The sequence below is a fragment of the Trachemys scripta genome, chromosome 7 (genome assembly GCF_013100865.1).
Source record: "Trachemys scripta elegans isolate TJP31775 chromosome 7, CAS_Tse_1.0, whole genome shotgun sequence".
In the NCBI taxonomy this organism is placed as follows: Eukaryota; Metazoa; Chordata; order Testudines; family Emydidae; genus Trachemys; species Trachemys scripta.
This window is the reverse complement of record NC_048304.1, coordinates 46520143-46539025: the sequence shown is the minus strand read 5'-3', so window position 1 is coordinate 46539025 and position 18883 is coordinate 46520143. Positions and strand designations below refer to the sequence as shown.

At 42.4% G+C, this 18883-nt stretch overlaps 1 protein-coding gene across 1 annotated transcript in view; it reads right to left on the bottom strand.

The window, feature by feature from the left end:
* Positions 1 to 1056: 1056 nt before the first annotated feature.
* The window catches only part of DOCK3 (dedicator of cytokinesis 3), a 335434-nt gene continuing 317607 nt past the window's right edge, over positions 1057 to 18883 (bottom strand). Inside the window, exons 43-47 of the mRNA XM_034775725.1 lie at positions 15422 to 15522; positions 14270 to 14357; positions 8985 to 9107; positions 8285 to 8367; positions 1057 to 5354 (exon numbers count right to left, since the gene is read on the bottom strand). Coding sequence (XP_034631616.1) covers positions 4842 to 5354; positions 8285 to 8367; positions 8985 to 9107; positions 14270 to 14357; positions 15422 to 15522 — 908 coding nt within the window. The 3' untranslated portion in view covers positions 1057 to 4841. The remainder of the gene's footprint in view (positions 5355 to 8284; positions 8368 to 8984; positions 9108 to 14269; positions 14358 to 15421; positions 15523 to 18883) is intronic.

Below are 18883 nucleotides of genomic sequence, written 5' to 3'. Positions count from 1 at the left end.
TATTTGTTCAGTACCTTATTGTCAGATTCAGCATCAGTGAAAAATACACTCTCCTTTAGGTTTCAGAGTAGCAGCCGTGTTAGTCTGTATCCGCAAAAAGAAGAACAGGAGTACTTGTGGCACCTTAGAGACTAACAAATTTATTAGAGCATAAGCTTTCGTGGACTACAGCCCACTTCTTCGGATGTGGTCCACGAAAGCTTATGCTCTAATAAATTTGTTAGTCTCTAAGGTGCCACAAGTACTCCTGTTCTTCTTTTTACTCTCCTTTAGGAACACCACCTTTTAGTTAGTTTTCCCTCCTCATAGTCCCTTCATTCATACATCTCCTTTGGATTTCATTTTCTGCAGTAACTCCTATCTCCCACTTCCTTATGGTCTTCACTCCCACCTGTTTCCCCATTCTATCTGCTAATGAATTAGTAATTAAATGCATAATGTTGACACTCCAATGAGATTAATGGGAGACAATCAATTTCACACTTCTGAGTAATTGTTTCTGGTTGTCCACAGACTTGGCCAGACAGCATTACATCCATTAAAATCATTTGCCAATTGGAAGGTCTTCCTCATGACTACGAGGGCAAGAAACTTACTTACTTAAAAAAAAATTAAAGATCAGGTTATGCACAATCTGATATTATGCTGGCCACATAAACACAACTATCTGGCTGGATTTGGCTCATGGCTGTATGCTTGACATCCCGGCACTAGGTGATTTAAATGTTAAAAAACGAAAACTCTCATCTTAATTCAAACAGCAGCAATCAGCCAATTAGGGAGGCAATTTGGAATCAGTTCCCTCACACCATGTAACGTTCCTGGATTTCCTTTTTGTCTCCTCAGTAGTTTCCCACACCCAAAATGCTGGGTTGTGGCTGGTTTCTTTGTTGTGGATTTTGATACCACCTGCAAGAAGAAAGTAGGGCAAGATAAACAGGATTAAAAATACACTATCTGTTTCTGTCTCTAGCACACACAGACCCTGCGAACACCAGGAGCAGCATCTGGACAACCTCCTCAGCAAGACCATAATGAATACACATTAACCCAATGTTTTAATATCAGGTATTAATCTTTAATTCCACATCACAGCAGTCGAGTGAATGGGGAAGGAAAAAAAAACAGCAGATATTTACATCTAAAATTCACATCACTTAGTTGTTGGTTCTGGAAACATGCTATCACAATATATACAATGAAATACCTTTAGGACACTTGTTCAAATTCTTTTTTTTCTTTTACGTTTGCTTTCCATTATAGTTAAGAGAGCTTTTTTTAATTTTTTTTTAAACATGAATACACAAAAGAGAAGTGGTTAGAGGTTTTTGCCTTTTTTAAATAAGCACAGAATGCCAGAGGTTAAAAACACATTTACAGGGCAGAGTACCAGTCAGACAGCACGATCTATACATTTTTTGCTCAATTTCCTGTACAAATACACAGCATTCAAATGGGATATATACAAAAAAAAGCATGATGGAAGGAAAATTTAAATATCACACTTTTTTCCTGCTTCTGTCCTACAGCCTTTCCAATTTGGCTGCCCCTTCTCCCCCCTTGGGTATGTAGTAACCCCTTCCCCACCCAAAGTGGGAAATAAAGGTTAAACAAAACAAACAAAAGAGGAAATCCTGTGGTCTTGCACCTAGCAACACAACCAAAACATTCTTCCAACCAATAAGCAACTAATGTGGCAGATTAATGCAATTCTTCTCATTGCTTCGCCTCCATCATTGCCTCTGCCCATTCCTTTTTCTCCAGACAGAGGGTGTAAACACCAATGGTGGAAAGTTTAATAGCCCAAGCATTCAGGAGAGAAGTGGTGGCCCAGGAACCCAAAAGAAGTATTTTCCATTTCAAACTTGGTACATGAGTTTTGAATGACCATGTTCCTTGTAAATTATGTCTATTTACTATAGTTACACAGAGCACAGCAACAAACCCTGGTGGCCAAATTCAGCCCTAATTCAGAAAATGCAGTTGTGTCCGCTTACCCCAGGGCTGAATTTGGCTTTAATTTTCATGCTGCTATTGGCCAAGCATACTTGCCCCACAGAGTAGTATGAGTTTCACATCCAGATCTTAATTATAATAGAATCTCCCCCACCTCCTTCTCTTCCCACCCCACCCCCCACTGCCCTCTGAAATTAGGCATTTAAAAAGAATACACAAAGTATTTTGCAAAAATGTGACCATGGTTCTGAATAACTCCTTGGAGACTCAAATCTAATATGTTTGTGTTAATTGAATTTGCTCCTTCATGAAACTTGGTGGCTATGGACCCATTGTAAAATTGGCTGACATCTGTTTATATAAGCTAACTGATCATCTAACTTTTAAAAAAAGCCTTTACCAAAAAAATAAAATAAAATCACACATCAAAGCTGGGCATCTCCATGCCAGACACTGTCCCTCCAATCAGCGCAGCATGATATGCCTTAGGGAATCCCTTAGAACTCTGGTTAGCAGTGAGTCTAAACATCCAGCTAGTGGGACTGACTAGAGCTAACTCGAATGTTAACTCCAACTTACTCACAAAGCTTTATGCGCAGACACCTTATTTTTTGCTCTAAAGGAGAGCTTACATTTCCAGATACAATAACGTTTAACCCTTCTACCAAAAAAGGAAAATAAGTGTCTTGTTCTCATAAAGTTTCATATGAAGATCCTGGGCCAGATTCTCAGATGGTGTAGATCAGAATATTCCATTCATTTCAATGGAGTGACACTGATTTACACCACCTGAGACAGGCTCTTAAGAGCTTCACCATTTTTCACTTCTATTCAGACCTGCCTTGGCATTTATGCTAGAGATGAAATGCCCATTGTGGACCAGATTTTAAACCTGTGTTTCAATGGTGACAGATACAATGATTCCAGGTGTCCTGCTTTAGGAAAGGTAAAGGAAATGGGATAGATCTTTTTCTAGCCAGGCAGGCCAATTAAGAAACAAAATCAGAACAATATTTCTTTTGCATGGGCTAGAGCTTGAGAAAGAATAAATGAACTATCTCAACACCCGCTCTATACAATGGCCACCTGAGTCCAAACTTGATACAGATTATCATTTTCAGGAGAATTTGGAAATGGTGTATTTGACCAGTCACTTTGCATAGAGGTAGTGCTAAAGATGACTTGCAAAGGGAAAAAAAAGTTTCCTTTTTTGCTTCTTTATAATGTTTATGATATATTGGAAACAGCATAGATGGATATTTTCTTCCCTATTTTTGCTGGAAGATTTCTCAAAAGACTTGAGAACTGGGAAATTTCTCAGCCCTCAAATAAAATGGCAGTTTTATTGGATCTTTCACCAACAAAGTTTTTCTCCCGTTTGTCAGGTACTAAGCAGGTGTTAAACAAAGAAAACAAAAAACCTAGAACTTAAAACAACCTGACTAACATTCCCTTCCCCACTCCGCTGCTCTGGTCTCAATCTCTTGCTTTGTGTCATACCATAATTGCACTAAATTCTACAGTTCTTCACAGAGTCTGCCAGCAAAAAAGGGAAGTCAAGACTGGATATTTGTGCAATGTAAAAAACAGAGGGGAAAAAACCCTTACAATAAAACAAGAAAAACTTTTCAAGCCTTCTTTACACACCATAAAGAAGCAAAAAAGGGAATAAACATCTCCCGCCTTTCCCCTGACAGTTCATCTTTAAAATCCCTGAAGCTGGAGTGCACACTACACACTGGGCATTTCTTCCAGCTATCTGAAGGGAGAGATGGAGGCATTGAGCCGCAGCAGCAGCAGTGAAATGTATCAGAAGGGCACATAAGCTATTACAGTAACAAACACAGTTAATGGATGTTGGTGTGGATTGTGCAGACTTTCAATCCTGAGGCAAGGACTGGATATGATGAATTCAAGCCTTCTCTTCTTACTTGCTGAGTCATCAAGCAGTTGTGGAATGAGCCATTCAACTGGTTACTTGACTGGAATAAAAGTGCTGGTTACAACCACTTGCCCAGAGTTAGGCATGGGAAAAGGCTCAGAATTGGGTTGCAGCGCTAAAGGCTACATAACCCACTCTTACCCTGCAGTAAAGGTGGATATGGACTATGACTCCAATGGAAAAGCAGGCTGGTTTACCCAGTAAAAAAATGAAATTATGGAACAAAAACATGAAAAACCAAAGTACATGTCTATGAAAAACCAAAGGAGGCAGAGTTTATTTGAAATGATACCTCAGAAATCAATATGGAAGCCTGTCAGTACTGGTTAGATCATTTCATCACAATTGAGTCAATGCAGGAGACTACTATAATGCTGTTTATGGTCACACACCTGGAAAAGACAGTTTCTTCATAGAACAGCCAAGTTTCCATTGCCTGCAGAGAATGCACCTTCCAGCCTGACAGTTCATGGAATCCCTGAATTCAGCAATGAGCTTTCACTTCTATGCAGCAAAGAAACATGTCCCTAGTGCAACTGCTTCTACTTGTGTGCGTCTCAAAACCAGGAGGAAAGCTTTTTAAAACAACTTGCCACATCCCCCCTTCAATATTCCAATTCTTTTCAGTTTCTGCAAGTCTCTATGGCTAACAGCTTACATGCCACTTTGTGTGGTCTGATAAACTGCAGAAGGAATAAAGCACCCACTGCACACAAAAAATAATAATTAAAAATAACAAAACCAAAAAGTATAAAATGCAATAAAAAGGAAAGCAGCAACCTCACATGCCAGCCCACGCTTTGTATGGGCTCTGGACATTAACTCATGGCAGTAGAAAGTAAAGAATTGGATCTCTGTTCTCTCCTCTGAGTCCTGAACTTTTACGTCTTTCTTCTGATCAGACCTGGAATTACTACACAAGCTTCTTTCCAGGTAGTCCTGCTTACTGCTCACTGATGCCATGTTCCCATGCTACCCTGGCCTGCTCCTCCTTTCCACCACTAGCTGGTTGGGAGACTTTGCGATGCAGTGGCCGGTGTTTGTCTTCCTCTTCCATCATCAGCATCATTTCCTCTTCATTCTCCATGTTCGGGAGCCGAGCATGATATGGTTTTGGGGGGAGAGCTGGAGGGTCCATAGTGTCCTGAGGAATGACACCAGATGGAGCAGAGTGGCTTCGACATGGCTGGGATTTGAGTGACTCCAGAACATCAGGTTCAGAGAGACTGTACCTGACAGGGAGGTAGGGTGTCTCTAAGTCTTCATCAGTATTCCAGGCCTGGCTAGGGACAGAATCCATGGTGTCTGTGCGAGGAGGGGGCTCAGACGAGTGTCCAAAGTTACTCTCACTTAAGGAGGACACACCACTGCTGGCACTGCCTGACAGAGTGGAGTTACTTCCATCCAGGCCAGACTGGGGACTTGTGGGTGATGCAGGAATTGGATGAAGAGGAGACTGTTTAAAGAAAAACACATGTTAACATCCGTGATTGGGCAATTTTGCACCTCAGCAGCCATGTTTCATTGTTTACAGCTCATTAGTTACTGCCTAATTGCTTTTGTGCTTAAGAAAATAAGAAATCTGAGCCACTTGTAACACCCACACACCTGATTTCCATGTACAAATACCTGTTTGTACAGGCAAATGTGTTTTTCCTGTATGCGTGATCAAAAGGTAAAAAACTAGTGGTCATGGTGGTGATACCATCTTCTCCAACCTTATTTAACATGTCCTACATCCTAGCATCCTCCATTCACCACACCTGCCTTGCTAGGACCTCCTACATTCTGTAAATATCAGGGTATTTATGTAAAATCTTGCAACACAAATATTACAGTGAAAACATTAATAATGTGTTACAAGTTTTTACACATTGATTTATTTTTTTCAGGAGTTTTGCTATTTAGAAGTTGTTAATTGCTATTTATTAAAACTGTTTCAGTAGCTATTTCCTTTCCTTAGTTCAAGAGTACATATTAACTAGCTTCCTTTTGTCTTTTTATTTTAAAAGATTTAATGCCACACTGTGTATCCCCGCCCTGCTTAATGCATGCTGTCTCCCCACAAATCCTGTAGCACTCATTGTGGGCATCTCCACATTTATCTTATTTCTGTCTTTTCCAATTTCTCTTCTCTCTCTCCTTTTTTGCTCCTTTTCCCTCTCTCCTCTCTCTAGTCTTTCTTAGCTGTCTTTTTTCTGAGGTTATGTCTATATTTTTCCTGTTGTTTCTCTATTCTCCGTGTCCAATCCTCTCCCCAGCTCGAACCAAACTGCCTCTTGCCCTTCGAGGGTCCAGGGCGTGGGGCCGAGTGGATTTGATGCTGTGATCTGCACCTCTGGTCCCTAGGCCTCTTGGGCGGGGGCTCGTATCTGCCCCATGGAGGGGGAACCAAGGGCTGCGGTCTGGGCTTGTCCTTGGCTGGCGGGACATACAGAGCGAGTGTCTACAGGGGGTGCAGGAGTCCTTCATCCTGTGCAGACGAGTGTCGGTCGGGTCCGTGAATAACACCTTGCCATCAAATGACAGGTCTTGCATTAAGGACTGGGATTCAACTGACAGCCCTGACAGGGAAAGCCATGACGCCCATCGCATGGAGATAGCCGTGGCCATTGAACAAGCCGCCGTGTCAGCTGCATCCGAGGCGGCCTGGAGAGCTGCTTTCGCTGCCGCCACACCCTCGTCAACTATAGCCCTGAACTCCTTCCTATCCTGCTTTTGGAGGGAGGGCTCGAATTTTGGCAAGGAGCCCCACAAGTTAAAGTCAACTTTTGGCAACTCGCTCCCAGGCGACCCTGACAACAGAGTGGAGGTCTGTTGTGGGCTTCGGGAAGGCCCCGCAGATTGAGCAGAGACCTCTACCTCCGACCTGGCCAGTGATGGCTGGTGGGCGCCCAGCGGCGGCTTTCCGTGGGCCTGGGGGCCCGGCTCAGGCGGCCTGCTTGGAACTGGCAGGACGAGGATGTCGTGCGCTGCCTGAGCAGCCTCCGACGTCGATGGAATCCGCATCGTCGGGGAGGCACTCGCTGACGGGGCCGGACTACTCTGCTCCATACAAGTCGGAGGTCTGGGTCCTGAAGGAGATCATGGGCTGCCCAACTTGGGTCTGGCCTCACCCCTGTCCTTGTCTCGGCGCCGCTGGGTCTTGGCTTGCTTCTTAACGGGGGAGCGGTGCCAACTGGTGGACGGGGTGTCGCTCCGCACCGAGGACATGGTGCCCAGCGCCGGGTCGGTTCGGCACATCAGTGCCGGGGCCAGTGCCGACTCCACAAGTAGGGCCCAGAGATGGATCTCACATTCGCGCTTAGTCCGGGGCTTGGAGGACTTACAGCTTTTGCAGTGCTCACTTATGTGAGCCTCGCCCAGACAGCGAAGACACTCGGAGTGTGGATCGCTTCTGGGCATGGAATTGCGACAGGAGTCGCACGACTTGAAGCCTGGGGCTCGGGACATGTCCCGAGCCAGGCTACCAACTGTAGAAACCAGTAACGGTCGAAGATCGTACTACTAAGGAAAATGCTGCAGCAATGCTGAGGCACAAGTTCTGACTACCTTCACTGGTGGCAAGAAGGAACTGAGGGTGGGGGGAGCGCGCAGCCCCCTTTATGGCGTGATACGTTGGCACCACTCCAGGGGTCGCAGCGGTGCTCCCCACTATGGGTACTGCTAAGGGAAAAACTTCCAGCACCGGTGCACGTGGCGAGCACACACACCTACTGTGGAATACACATGAGCAATCACTCGAAGAAGAACTAACCCTTGCCTCTTGAGGCACAGAGTGGAAAGCATCTACTTTAAGAAGAGAAAAGATGACCTGCCAAATCACTACCTGATGTTGTGTTCTGGAGGGCAATCTAAAGAGAGCTGACAACTAAACGTTTTATCCCCCCCTTCCTGTGTCAATTTGAATCAAAGGTATAATAGGCCAACAAGATAAAAATGCTGCTAGTCTGCCCTCAACCTCTCTCAAAAATCCCTATGTGAGGGGCATGAGAGTCCCAACTGTGATTAGAAATGGCTATTCAAAGGCTTGTGTGCTTGGATCGAAACCACATACTATATACTATACATATATATATAGTAAAAGAGGGTGAGCCTTCTATGGGCAAAAGAGAGCACAAACATATCTATGGGCTACTTGATTACTGGAACAGCAGCAAACTGTCCATTTAATGGAGATCTTGGTGTAGACAATCACCATGTCAGCCTTCTGTCTGAGCTTCTGTTTCTTAGAAATAGATGATGTATTTTCTGCTGCTCAGACAATACGGGAATAAGGCAGGCTGGAGAAGGTATATGAGAGCTGGAGATTCTGGAATTGATCATAACTGCTAATGACCAGATTAGCTGGATGTTGTGTCCTGCAACCTTGAGAGATCATTTTACCTTGCGCAATGTCCGTGCAGGCAGTGCTGGAGGAGCATCACTGAGCTGGTGGTGGAAGGCATCAAAGTGCAGTGAGTAGTGACCTGAAATGAGACAAGGAATAAAATATTAATAAAGAATTGTAGCTGGGGGCTCACAGATCTGTACAACCTCAAGGCAGTAAGAATTCACTGTTCTAGCCCTCTGTAACATCAGGTAACCAGGTCCAACTGCCGACAGCCCCATCTCCAGTCCAGAGTTTACCATATATCCTGGAAAGCAATCCTTGTAATGGGTAACCTGAAGTGTATCTGTTACAAAGTGCAAATGAGGAGTTTAGTAGCAACAACAGAATTCTACCCACCGCTGTTATCAAGGATTTCATGGCAAGACAACAGGCTCTTAAACACTGAATGTCTGGAAACACAATTAATATCTTTGTAGCCTTAAGCTACTGCTGAGGATAGTCACAGACAAGAAGCCAAGACAGCTTACACCACTCATAAACCTAATTCTAGTCCCAAAACACACTTACGACCTTATTGCTGCAGCTGATGAAATTTTAAGTATTATCTAAGTCAACCAAGCAGACCAAATAGCCTTCTCTCCCTGCACTCCTTACAAAAGGCTCATACAAGTCAATGTTGGCTTTCATGTGGCCTAGGTTTATCTGTGCATGAGCACAGGACTTATCAAGTGGACCTACTGGGGATTTCCTTACCATGGGGTAGGCTTCGGGGAGGTACTGGTGGGGCCAAGATGCTCCCAACGTGGGCAGACAGGAATGGCAGGGCCTCTCTGGTTCCGCTGTCTAGGCTCCAGCTGCTGGGCGCTGCTGGCACAGCTGAAGGATGGAAACAGATTGAACTTGGGTAACATTACATTACAAGTTTTTCTTGGGGCTGGAGGCAATGGCATTTCTCCATTCCTCAACTGAGTATGTGGGTCTGGCTCCTTGCCATTTGATATAGTACCTGACCACAAGGTGGACCTGAAGGCAGCAAGCACAAGAGAAGCTGTGCGCTCTTTGGCTGCAAGGATGGGCCAGACTCCAGGGCCAGGGCGAATTAAGGGACTGCAATCTACAGAAAGGTGATTATTTTAAATTTAAGGGTAAAGAGAAGTAGAGTACCAGCATAAGTGGCAGAAACCTCACTAAACACAACAAAACCTATTACTGCACCATAATGGCTAGGTGGAGGATGACTAAGCTAATCATATCTGAACATAATGCAACACAAACATTAACTTTACTAGGCAAAAGAGTTAATCACTAGCTATGATAACAATTCTTCAAAATGTGGTTCTAAAGAATCAGATAATCCTATTTCAGAATTACCATCAGAAGACCTGATTTTCTTTAGTTAAAGAAGACAAGAAAGCTTTCCCGTCTTCACAATCACATAATACATACTGGTTACAATCTCTAAACGCCTTCAGTTTTGCATGGAAAACAACTCAGGCAGAGAAACCCAAAGTAATACATTCAGATCTGAGAAGCAATAGCTTTTTCCTTCTAGGCTGAGTGACATTTGAAATGTCTGGAAAGATATGAACTCTTGTTATTAAAGAAAATACACCCTTCTTTCTTTCAGACACACTGCACCACTTTCTTGATCACAAGAAGCAGCCAATATACTAATCAATGTGCCGGAACAGCTATTTTATCTATTTACTGTTGTGTTGGTTATTCTAAAACTGTTTAATATCTGAAGGGGGAATCAAATGATTTGGAGAGCCTAACAAAGAAAAAATGAAATGAAAAAGTTCATCACCTTCAGATATGGAAGATAGACCCAGTACAGAGAGATTAATTCTTCTGGCATAATTCTCTGTGTAGACAGGAATTACCTTTGATTAAAGCACCTATGTTTTGATGCACTGTTTTTCTGTTTCTAGAACAACCATTCTTTTCTTCATCTCTTTCAAATTTTTTCTTACCATCTCAAGCCTATTCTCTACTTGAATTATTTTAACAGACACCGAAACTAGTTTTGATTAAAAATATTAGACCTTCCTTGCAGGCTCTGGATGACAGAAAATACGGGTTCTAACAATAGGTCTGACAGTAGAAGATGAAAATACATGTGGGGTTACAAAAAGCTGATGATTTATCAGTGAGTCCCTCTAGTGGCTACTAATGCCAAGTAGCAAGTGGAAAATGCAACAGGGACTATAGTGCAATAGATGCCAATGTCTGTTAGTCTATAAGGTGCCACAGGACTCTTTGTCGCTTTTTTCAGATCCAGACTAACACGGCTACCCCTATGATAATAGGTGCCAATGGAATTTTAGTTAAAATTTTTTTTCTAATGGGACCTTATCCTCATTCCTCTGCATCTGTTTTGGAGACATAATTGGATGAAAGTAGTAGGTGCTAAGGGCCTCCACCGGCAAAAAATAATCAAAGAGATGCTCAGTTGGCCTAGAATATTTTATAGGCCTTAAACTTAACTAAAGTTAATAGCGGCTGGGGGAGGGGGATAGGGTAGGAAGAGGAGATATGCCCAGGAAAGAGCTTGCATCTTGGAGAGGGGAAGAAATGCCCTTCAGTCCCAGGAGTCACTGACCTGTGAATATTTCACTCTTAACATGACAGGTCTTGTATATTTTCCATATTTCTGTACTTGGTGAGGGTTTTTTTTTTTAAGGAGTGGGGGCTCCACCTCCAAATCCATCAATGTCTAACCTTGAACTACACATGTATGTTCTGGAAGAGGATTGGTGATCTTGGAGAAGCTTAAAAATTCCCTAATCTTTTCCCCAGTCCAGGAAAATGTTTTACTAATGTATTTCAGAAGACCATCCCATCAAAAGATATCCTCTATTCACATGAGTGTCAGCCCCAGGCACCTGGCCAAATTCCAATCTTCCTTCCTGATTCCACCAGCCATTCAACTGCATGAGCAAATATTACTTACCTTGTAAATCTGCTTCTCAGAACACATCATCTTGCAGGATTCTCACTCCTGAGTCTCAGCTCCCTAGTGTAAACAGGCAAAACTCCCCAAGCTTTGAAGGGTTTTTTATGGTCCCTAAAGGTCTGCGGTAGTGAATAGGAATAAAGGTCACCCCACAACCAAGGTTGTGTGCCACAACTCTTTTATATATTGCCCATGGAGTTTTTTAATTAGTTCCTGATTCAGCAGGAAGCAAAGGCTTCCCAAGAGAAAAAAAAGAGCCAATTATAAAATCAAAATGATTGCAAAATTAGACCCTCAAACATGAAAGATGTAAAGATAAACACACCTTAAAAATACCAATCCAAAATTGGAAGGGCGGGGGGGGGGAGAAGAGACCAAGTGAGAATCCTAAAAGAGGGTGGACCAGCTCCAGGGATGCACCTGATCTGTACAGAGTGCAGGTCAGGGAAGTACGTGCAAAGATGGCATCAAGTTCAATTCTGCACTCACCTAACTCTGCTGTTTAGAATAGCCTGAGGATTATACCAGCTGCAAATAGCCCCAATGGCCAAAAACACAGCCAGGGATTGGTGTAGTGCAAGGTCATCCCAGCTGTGTCCTTTTCTCTGCTACACTTGCATCAGGAAAAGGGAGTTGAATAAGAACCTCTATGCTGGCTCTACACCACCAATCATCTATACAGATGGATGAGGAACCTTGGGTTGCCTAAGCCAGTCTTAAGGCCAGAGTCCATCTGAGGCCTTTTTCTCCACACTTGACCTGTCATTTGGCCATTGAAGATCTGTTAATCTGCAACTCAAAGAGTTCCAGTTGTGGACACTTGGCACAGGGTCTGAGGTAAGTGCTGCAGGCAACCTTCAGTGCAGCCTTGGAAATTACCAGGATCGATATGGCTACATCTCTGAAGACATATCACTGCAGAGGCTCCCTGGATCTGTCTTCCAGCTTTGAAACTGTATGGAAAGGGGACAACTGCAGGTTTCGATCTGAAGTTGGGGGCTTTGGCAGTGATATACTGGAGAGCATCTTCCTGTGATTTATTTTGGGGAGACAATGCCTGTCACAGATTGGTGATTATATATGATATAGAGAAGAATAAAGTCAAGTGGTGTCTCTTCTAAGGCAGATAGTGAGCTGAGTTGAGGCTGACATGTCCAGACAAGACAATTAACATGCCAAAGCATGGTTGTTGAATCAGAACAGAAAGTCAACTGCCTTGGGCTGCATTTAGGATTTCCTGAAATTCTCCCATTATTGTTCTAGCACTGATGCACTTCAACTGGTAAAAGCAACTGTGGGCATGCTAGTATAGACCAGCCACAGGTATATTTACCAGTTTGGTGCTCTATAGTATAGGGCAGTGGTTCTCAACCAGAGGTACACGTACTCCTGGGAGTACTCAGAGGTCTTCCAGGGGGCACATCAACTCATCTAGATATTTGCCTAGTTTTACAACAGGCTACATAAAAGTCAGTGCAAACTAAAATTTGATGCAATGATTTGTTTATACTGCTCTGTATATTACACACTGAGATGTATGTACAATATTTATATTCAAATTCATTTATTTTATAATTATATGGCAAAAATGAGAAAGTCAGCAATTTTTCAGTAATAGTGTGCTGACACTTCTATTTTTATGTCTGATTTTGTAAGCAAGTAGTTTTTAAGTGAGGTGAAACTTGGGCGTGCGCAAGACAAATCAGACTCTTGAAATGGATACCCTAGTGCCACCATTAAAAATAATATGCAACAGTTGTATGCCACAAAATGGTTACCAAGCAACAATGTTGCTACTTGAGAGTACAGAGCAAAGGTCAAATGTTAAACCTATACAATGTTCTACTGATCAATAGTAATCTTTCTCTGATGGGACTAAAATTGACATTCATAGTAATATTCTGTACTAGGATGATAACCACAAGCACTAAACTAGAGTTTCTTTCTTTTCCTTTCATTGAGGCACTTTTGTTAAAAGGGAGAAATCAATAGCACTGATCAGAGGGAATCTGAAAAACAGATGTAAATCTCATCCACTAGCCCATTACACTATGTCGAACTGCCCCAGCCCATATCAGTGCCTAGAACTACTGTACATGAGCCTGTTGATGGATGGTTCAGAGTCTGGCTTCTGCCTGTCGGAAACAACACTTTAACCAGCTGTGCTCCAGGGAGGAAGCCACCATTGAAGCTCCTATTGCCCTAGAGCAGCCAAACCATCTGGTGGAGCCGAGTGCACTTGGTGGTCAAGTTCAGCAGTAGGAAAGCAATAGCTGAACAGTTTTTCCCTTCAGCAGCTGGTGTCACTCTGCTGTCAATGAGAATTAGTGCAGAGGGCTTTTCACAGGAGAAGGGCTTGGACAAGTTCACAGGACATGAACATTAACAAAAAACTAGTTGGTTAATGGCACTCTTGACTTACAGACAATGGTAATGGTTCAAAAGGTTGCACATATGCCTGCAGCTGCATTTATTTACATTCACAACATGGCTCAGGAACTGGGATTCCCCGATAGTCCCCTACAGAGGATTATAAAACATTCCTAAAGAGACTAACCAATCAAGCACCTGCCCTTGATATGTGCATGAGGCATTTGCTTTTGTCAATAGGGATTCCAGTTTGTAACTTAAAAAAACCACGACAATTTGATTTAACAAAATGTTCATCTCTACTAATGACTATCAAATGTCAAAAGCTACCTCACAGGGTAGTTTGGAGAATATTTTGAAGAAAAAAAGCTCAATACACATATGTATTATCTTTGGGCCAACTCCTGCAGCCTTTACTCAGGCAAAGCTCCCACTGAATTCAGTGAGAGTTTGTCTGTGTCAGGACTGCAGGATTTGGCCCATTGTCACTAACAAATGGTAAAGAGCTTCTTTAGTGGAGGCATTTGTGCATCTCTTTGTAGATCTAAAGCATCAGCACAGCTGTCTTTAGGCTGGCAGAAGCTCCCAGCTTAGTGAAACTCTTAGCCTAAGAATGTGACAGGATGTACAGAGGTGGAAGTCCATAAATGTACAAGCACGAACAGAGTAACACTACTACAAGATGCAGGAACATAATTAAGAAAAGGAATACCTTTCTCAGCAACAGATAGATTGGGATCACTGCAAGGTTTGCATGGTCCGATCACTTGTTGGATCAAGGCGCGCTGAAAATTTGGAGGCTAAAGACAAGGGGAGGCAGCATAGAAATGTGAAAACAGTTACAGATTTGCCAATATAGAAACCTGTGATAGCTGAAGAGCCCAAGTTAAAAATCCATGGAAAGCTCTAGCCTCTGAGCTTTCACATGAATGTCAGTAGGCAAGGGGCAGATGGGAGACTGGTTGGAGGCACTGCATTGTTGGAAACCATTTTAGCCATTTATTGGTTAAATGTCCCTGTAAGTTTTAGCTCTTAAAGCCTCATAAGGGTTGGGTTCTGGTTACTCCAGAAACCACTTCTTGACCTCCATGACCCTGGAATATTCCACAGCAGCCAAGATCAGCTAATGCAATCAACCTCATTGCTCCCTAGGTTTATTTGTGAAAAGATGGGTTGTTCTCAGTGAGGAGTGTTAACTATGGAAGTTGCTTCCCCCATCATTTGAGAGATCTGATTTTTTGACCTTCGTATCATGCTGCCAGGCTCAGCTGTGCTCCCAGCCCTTTCTGGATGGTTTTCATGAGATGCTTACTGATGGGATGATGGTAGTGTTTTGAGGATATATTTGCTTTGAAGAGCTCTGGGTTTTGAATCATGAATTAATTTGTCTTTGGTTTTGGGAGACTGGGTACTATATTTCATTTATCAATTGTGGTGGCATTTTATAAAGTTGATTCATGTATTTCTAGTTCTAAAATTGTGCCCATCCCATGCTCTAGGCTCCATGTACAAAGTCAAGTCATGTGACAGTTTATGATGGATCAGCGTTTACTGGTCAGGTTTAAAGTAAGAAGAGCCCACCCCCACAATGAGGACCCACAATTGCAACATACTAATATGATGCTGATTTTAGTGTATCAAAAATAGTGGTTCTGAAAGGGGGAGAGAGACAAGTATAGAAATCTCTGCACAATCTGATGAGCCACTCCGTAAATGTAGCTAAGTCAGTGGTTTCTGGATGCAGGGGAAGGTAAAAAGGGAAGAAGTGAAGATAATTACAAATGACAACAGTGGATCTATATGGTAATCACAAATACACAAATGCCACAGCTGCTGTACTAGGAAAGAACAGTAAGTCTATTACCTGTCCATTTTCCATGATAGCTGCAGGATACATGGCACTGCTTGGTCGGTCCCGGTGGGTTGGCAGCAGCATCATCAGCTCCCGAGTGTGGCGGTACTTATCTGGTAGAGAGGGAGAGCCTGTAAACAAGTGAGAATAATCACGTACACATGACAAACCACAGAAAGATCTCAGGTTGGCCCAGTGATCTAGTCCTCTTTCTTTCCTGGGACTAATGAATTACCCCAACAATTTGGATGATGATCTTACAGGACTCCAAGAAGACATGGTGCTGAGCCCACTTAGCAGCAGACTGTAGGTAGGTGCAGTAATAATCCATTTGTTATACAGTTAAGATATGGACACACTGTTAGGTTTAGGATGTACAACTCAGCAAGTCACTAGCTGTACATTACAAGCCACTTACCCCTAAAATAAAAATGTATCTGTGGAATCAGCAGCAGTTGTGGTTTAATATGCCTACTCTTCCCTGGCCTAATAAGATATCAGAGGTATGTATTCAGATGCCATAAAACTGAATAAGTATGAATGGGATATGAATTTGGGATACAAATACAACTGATGCTGGAATTTGCCAGTGGTTTGAGCATTGGCCTGCTAAACCCAGGGTTGTGAGTTTAATCCTTGAGGGGGCCACTTAGGGATCTGGGGCAAAAATCTGTCTGGGGATTGGTCCTGCTTTGAGCAGGGGGTTGGACTAGATGATCTCCTGAGGTCCCTTCCAACCCAGATATTCTATGATTCTATGTGTGTCAGAGATGGTACAGATAAATGGTGATTCCCATGCCTGGCTTTCTCTTTATTAATATTAGCCAGATAAAAATGGAATGTTCTTTGACAGTGTTTTTCAATCCTTTTTCATTTGCGGATCCCTAAAAATTTTTGAATGGAGGTGAGGTCCACTTGGAAATCTTAGATATAGTCTGCGGACCCCTCAGGGGCCGTAGACCAGAGGTTAAAAACCACCATTCTGTGAATTTGAGGGCACTTTGTTTATCACTGTGCTTTCAGATGACACATAATTACCAAGCAGCATCCTGCTATTCTGAGAATATGTCAACAGAGGTTTGCCAACATGCTGGTATATAGTAGGAGGGTATTTGCGCGTGATCCAGTAGTTGTTCGTAATCTGGATAATTGCCAGGAGATATTACATTACAGAGGGTCTATGTGTTTCATGTTAAATATTTATTGGAGTGCAGCATTTTTTACCAGCCTACTTTGTTTTTTTACATTAGGCACCATGTTCTGCAAGGAGCACACCACACACCAATGGGCTTACTGATGTATATAGCTACAATGGTTGTGCCACAAGAATGATTCACATTAATGGGATGGCTTGTGGATGTCTGGTAATACTGATACACACACACTCATGGATACACAATAATATGCAGAAGTTAACACTCTGAAGCTGCAGAAGTGAGCTATAACTTGTACTTATTATTTGTGCCACAAACACACACTTCACAGGCAGCAGCATATAGCGCATTACCCAGCCATGCCTGCTTTTGGGAAAGACATGCCCCCTTTTGCAAACTTTCCACAACCACACATGCATTACCTGAACAGCACTCCAACATTAATGAACAAAGGCTTTTTTTTTTTCTAGTTAATGCAGCTTTTACAGCAACAGCAGCATAATATGCACCTTTTTGGACTGATATACAGCACACCGTGGAGGGAACAATGTGGCCAGCAGAGTGCAGAATAAAATCCTATACTTGCAACAATTTCATCAGGGGGTGTAAGGCCCAGATAAATTTAAACCCCAGCACTGCATAAGTAAATGCAAAATATTTGCAACCTAACTCCAATCACAATTTCTCCACAGACATAAAACAAATACATTTAGACATTCTTAATTCTTATACACATTATCTTTAAAAAGACAGCTTTAACACTATACTGAGTCTCTTTTACTTACATACACAATACAGATAGTCCTATTTCTGCATGACAGATATAAAAATACTGAACTTATGGGGGTGCCAAGAACTGCATCACAGCACAAACCACATTGCAACTTTTTTCCCTTTTATTTATCATCTGATCCTCATTTTTCTTCTCGTGGGAGGAAATTGCAGCTATATGTGCCATCAGTTTAGAAAGAATCACAAATCCCACAAGGCTTTGCATTTCATGATCTTTAAAATCCCTTGCTCTATGCTGCTTTATGGTGGCAGAATGTAATTTTTAAAACCAGCCCTCCTTTTTGTGCCCTCAGTTTGGAATTGCAAATAACTGTAGTTAAAAATGTCATTATAAATAGTGTCTCAGCATCTGATTTGCTGGCAGAATTGTGGGTGCAAAAAAAGTGGTTCATTTGAGATCCTGTTAACAATCAGGACTGCTATCTTGGACTTGGCTAAGGAGCATCTTCTCTGAGGCCCCCTTTTGAGTTAAGTAAACATTTAAAAACAAACTCAAACCTTTTAAAAAGCAACAGAGGGTCCTGTGGCATCTTTAAGACTAACAGAAGTACTGGGAGCATAAGCTTTCGTGGGTAAGAACCTCACTTCTTCAGATGCAAGACTCAAACCTTTTAAAAGCTTCCAGAGCTGCCATAGGGATATTCTTCAGAACAACATTGCAATGCAGAGGCCCTGCAGACTTTACAAAACTCAGCTGAACGTACCATTGATCTCCTATGCTTTTCAGCTTGTAGCCCTGCACATGTAATGTGTGCAGTGTTTTACACACTGTTTATAGGAAAGCAAAACTTGGTTTATCAGGGCCTGGGGAGGATTTTCATTTTACTCCAACATTTTTAACAAAATAAAATATTAAAATTGACACAAAAATACTGGTTTTAGCAACTCATTTTCAATTAATTGAGGAATCTGTAAATTCCTGCTAAATCCTTCTTGATTCTCCCAGTTCTATTGTTTTTTGAAACAATTTGCTTCCAACCCCAAACATGAACTTTTAGCTTTGATGAAGATTTTTATTTACTTTAAATGCCAAGTACAGAGGCTCTTTTACCATGCTGAGTAAAAAGCTGGGACCTTTGCTCTCTAAGCCTGAGAAGAAGGCTGTCTAAAGGAAGCATTGAGAATGACTTGACAGCTCCCACAGTGAGTACTCAATATGAGCTGCCTTTAAAGTGTATTGAACATGCTCCAATCCAGCTTTAAAATTATTCCTTTTAAAACAACATTACATACCTCCTTATAGGACTCCCTGTTATAACTCCTGGTTAAGGAACATTGGCTCATATCTTCTTTTAACCCCATTAGAATTAGAGTAGTGCCTGATCTAAGCGATCTCAAGGGGAGTGAATGCAATCTAAAAAATTCTCATTGACCTTGTCTACAACACAGTGCTGCTCTTTTGCTGGGGCTGGGACACAGTGTTTCCCACTGGGTAAACAGGTAGTGCTGCACCAGGCTACGTTAGGGTTTGGGTCAGGCCAGGCAAAACCAGAGAGGAACACACTCTTTAAATTGGCAAATAACAGTA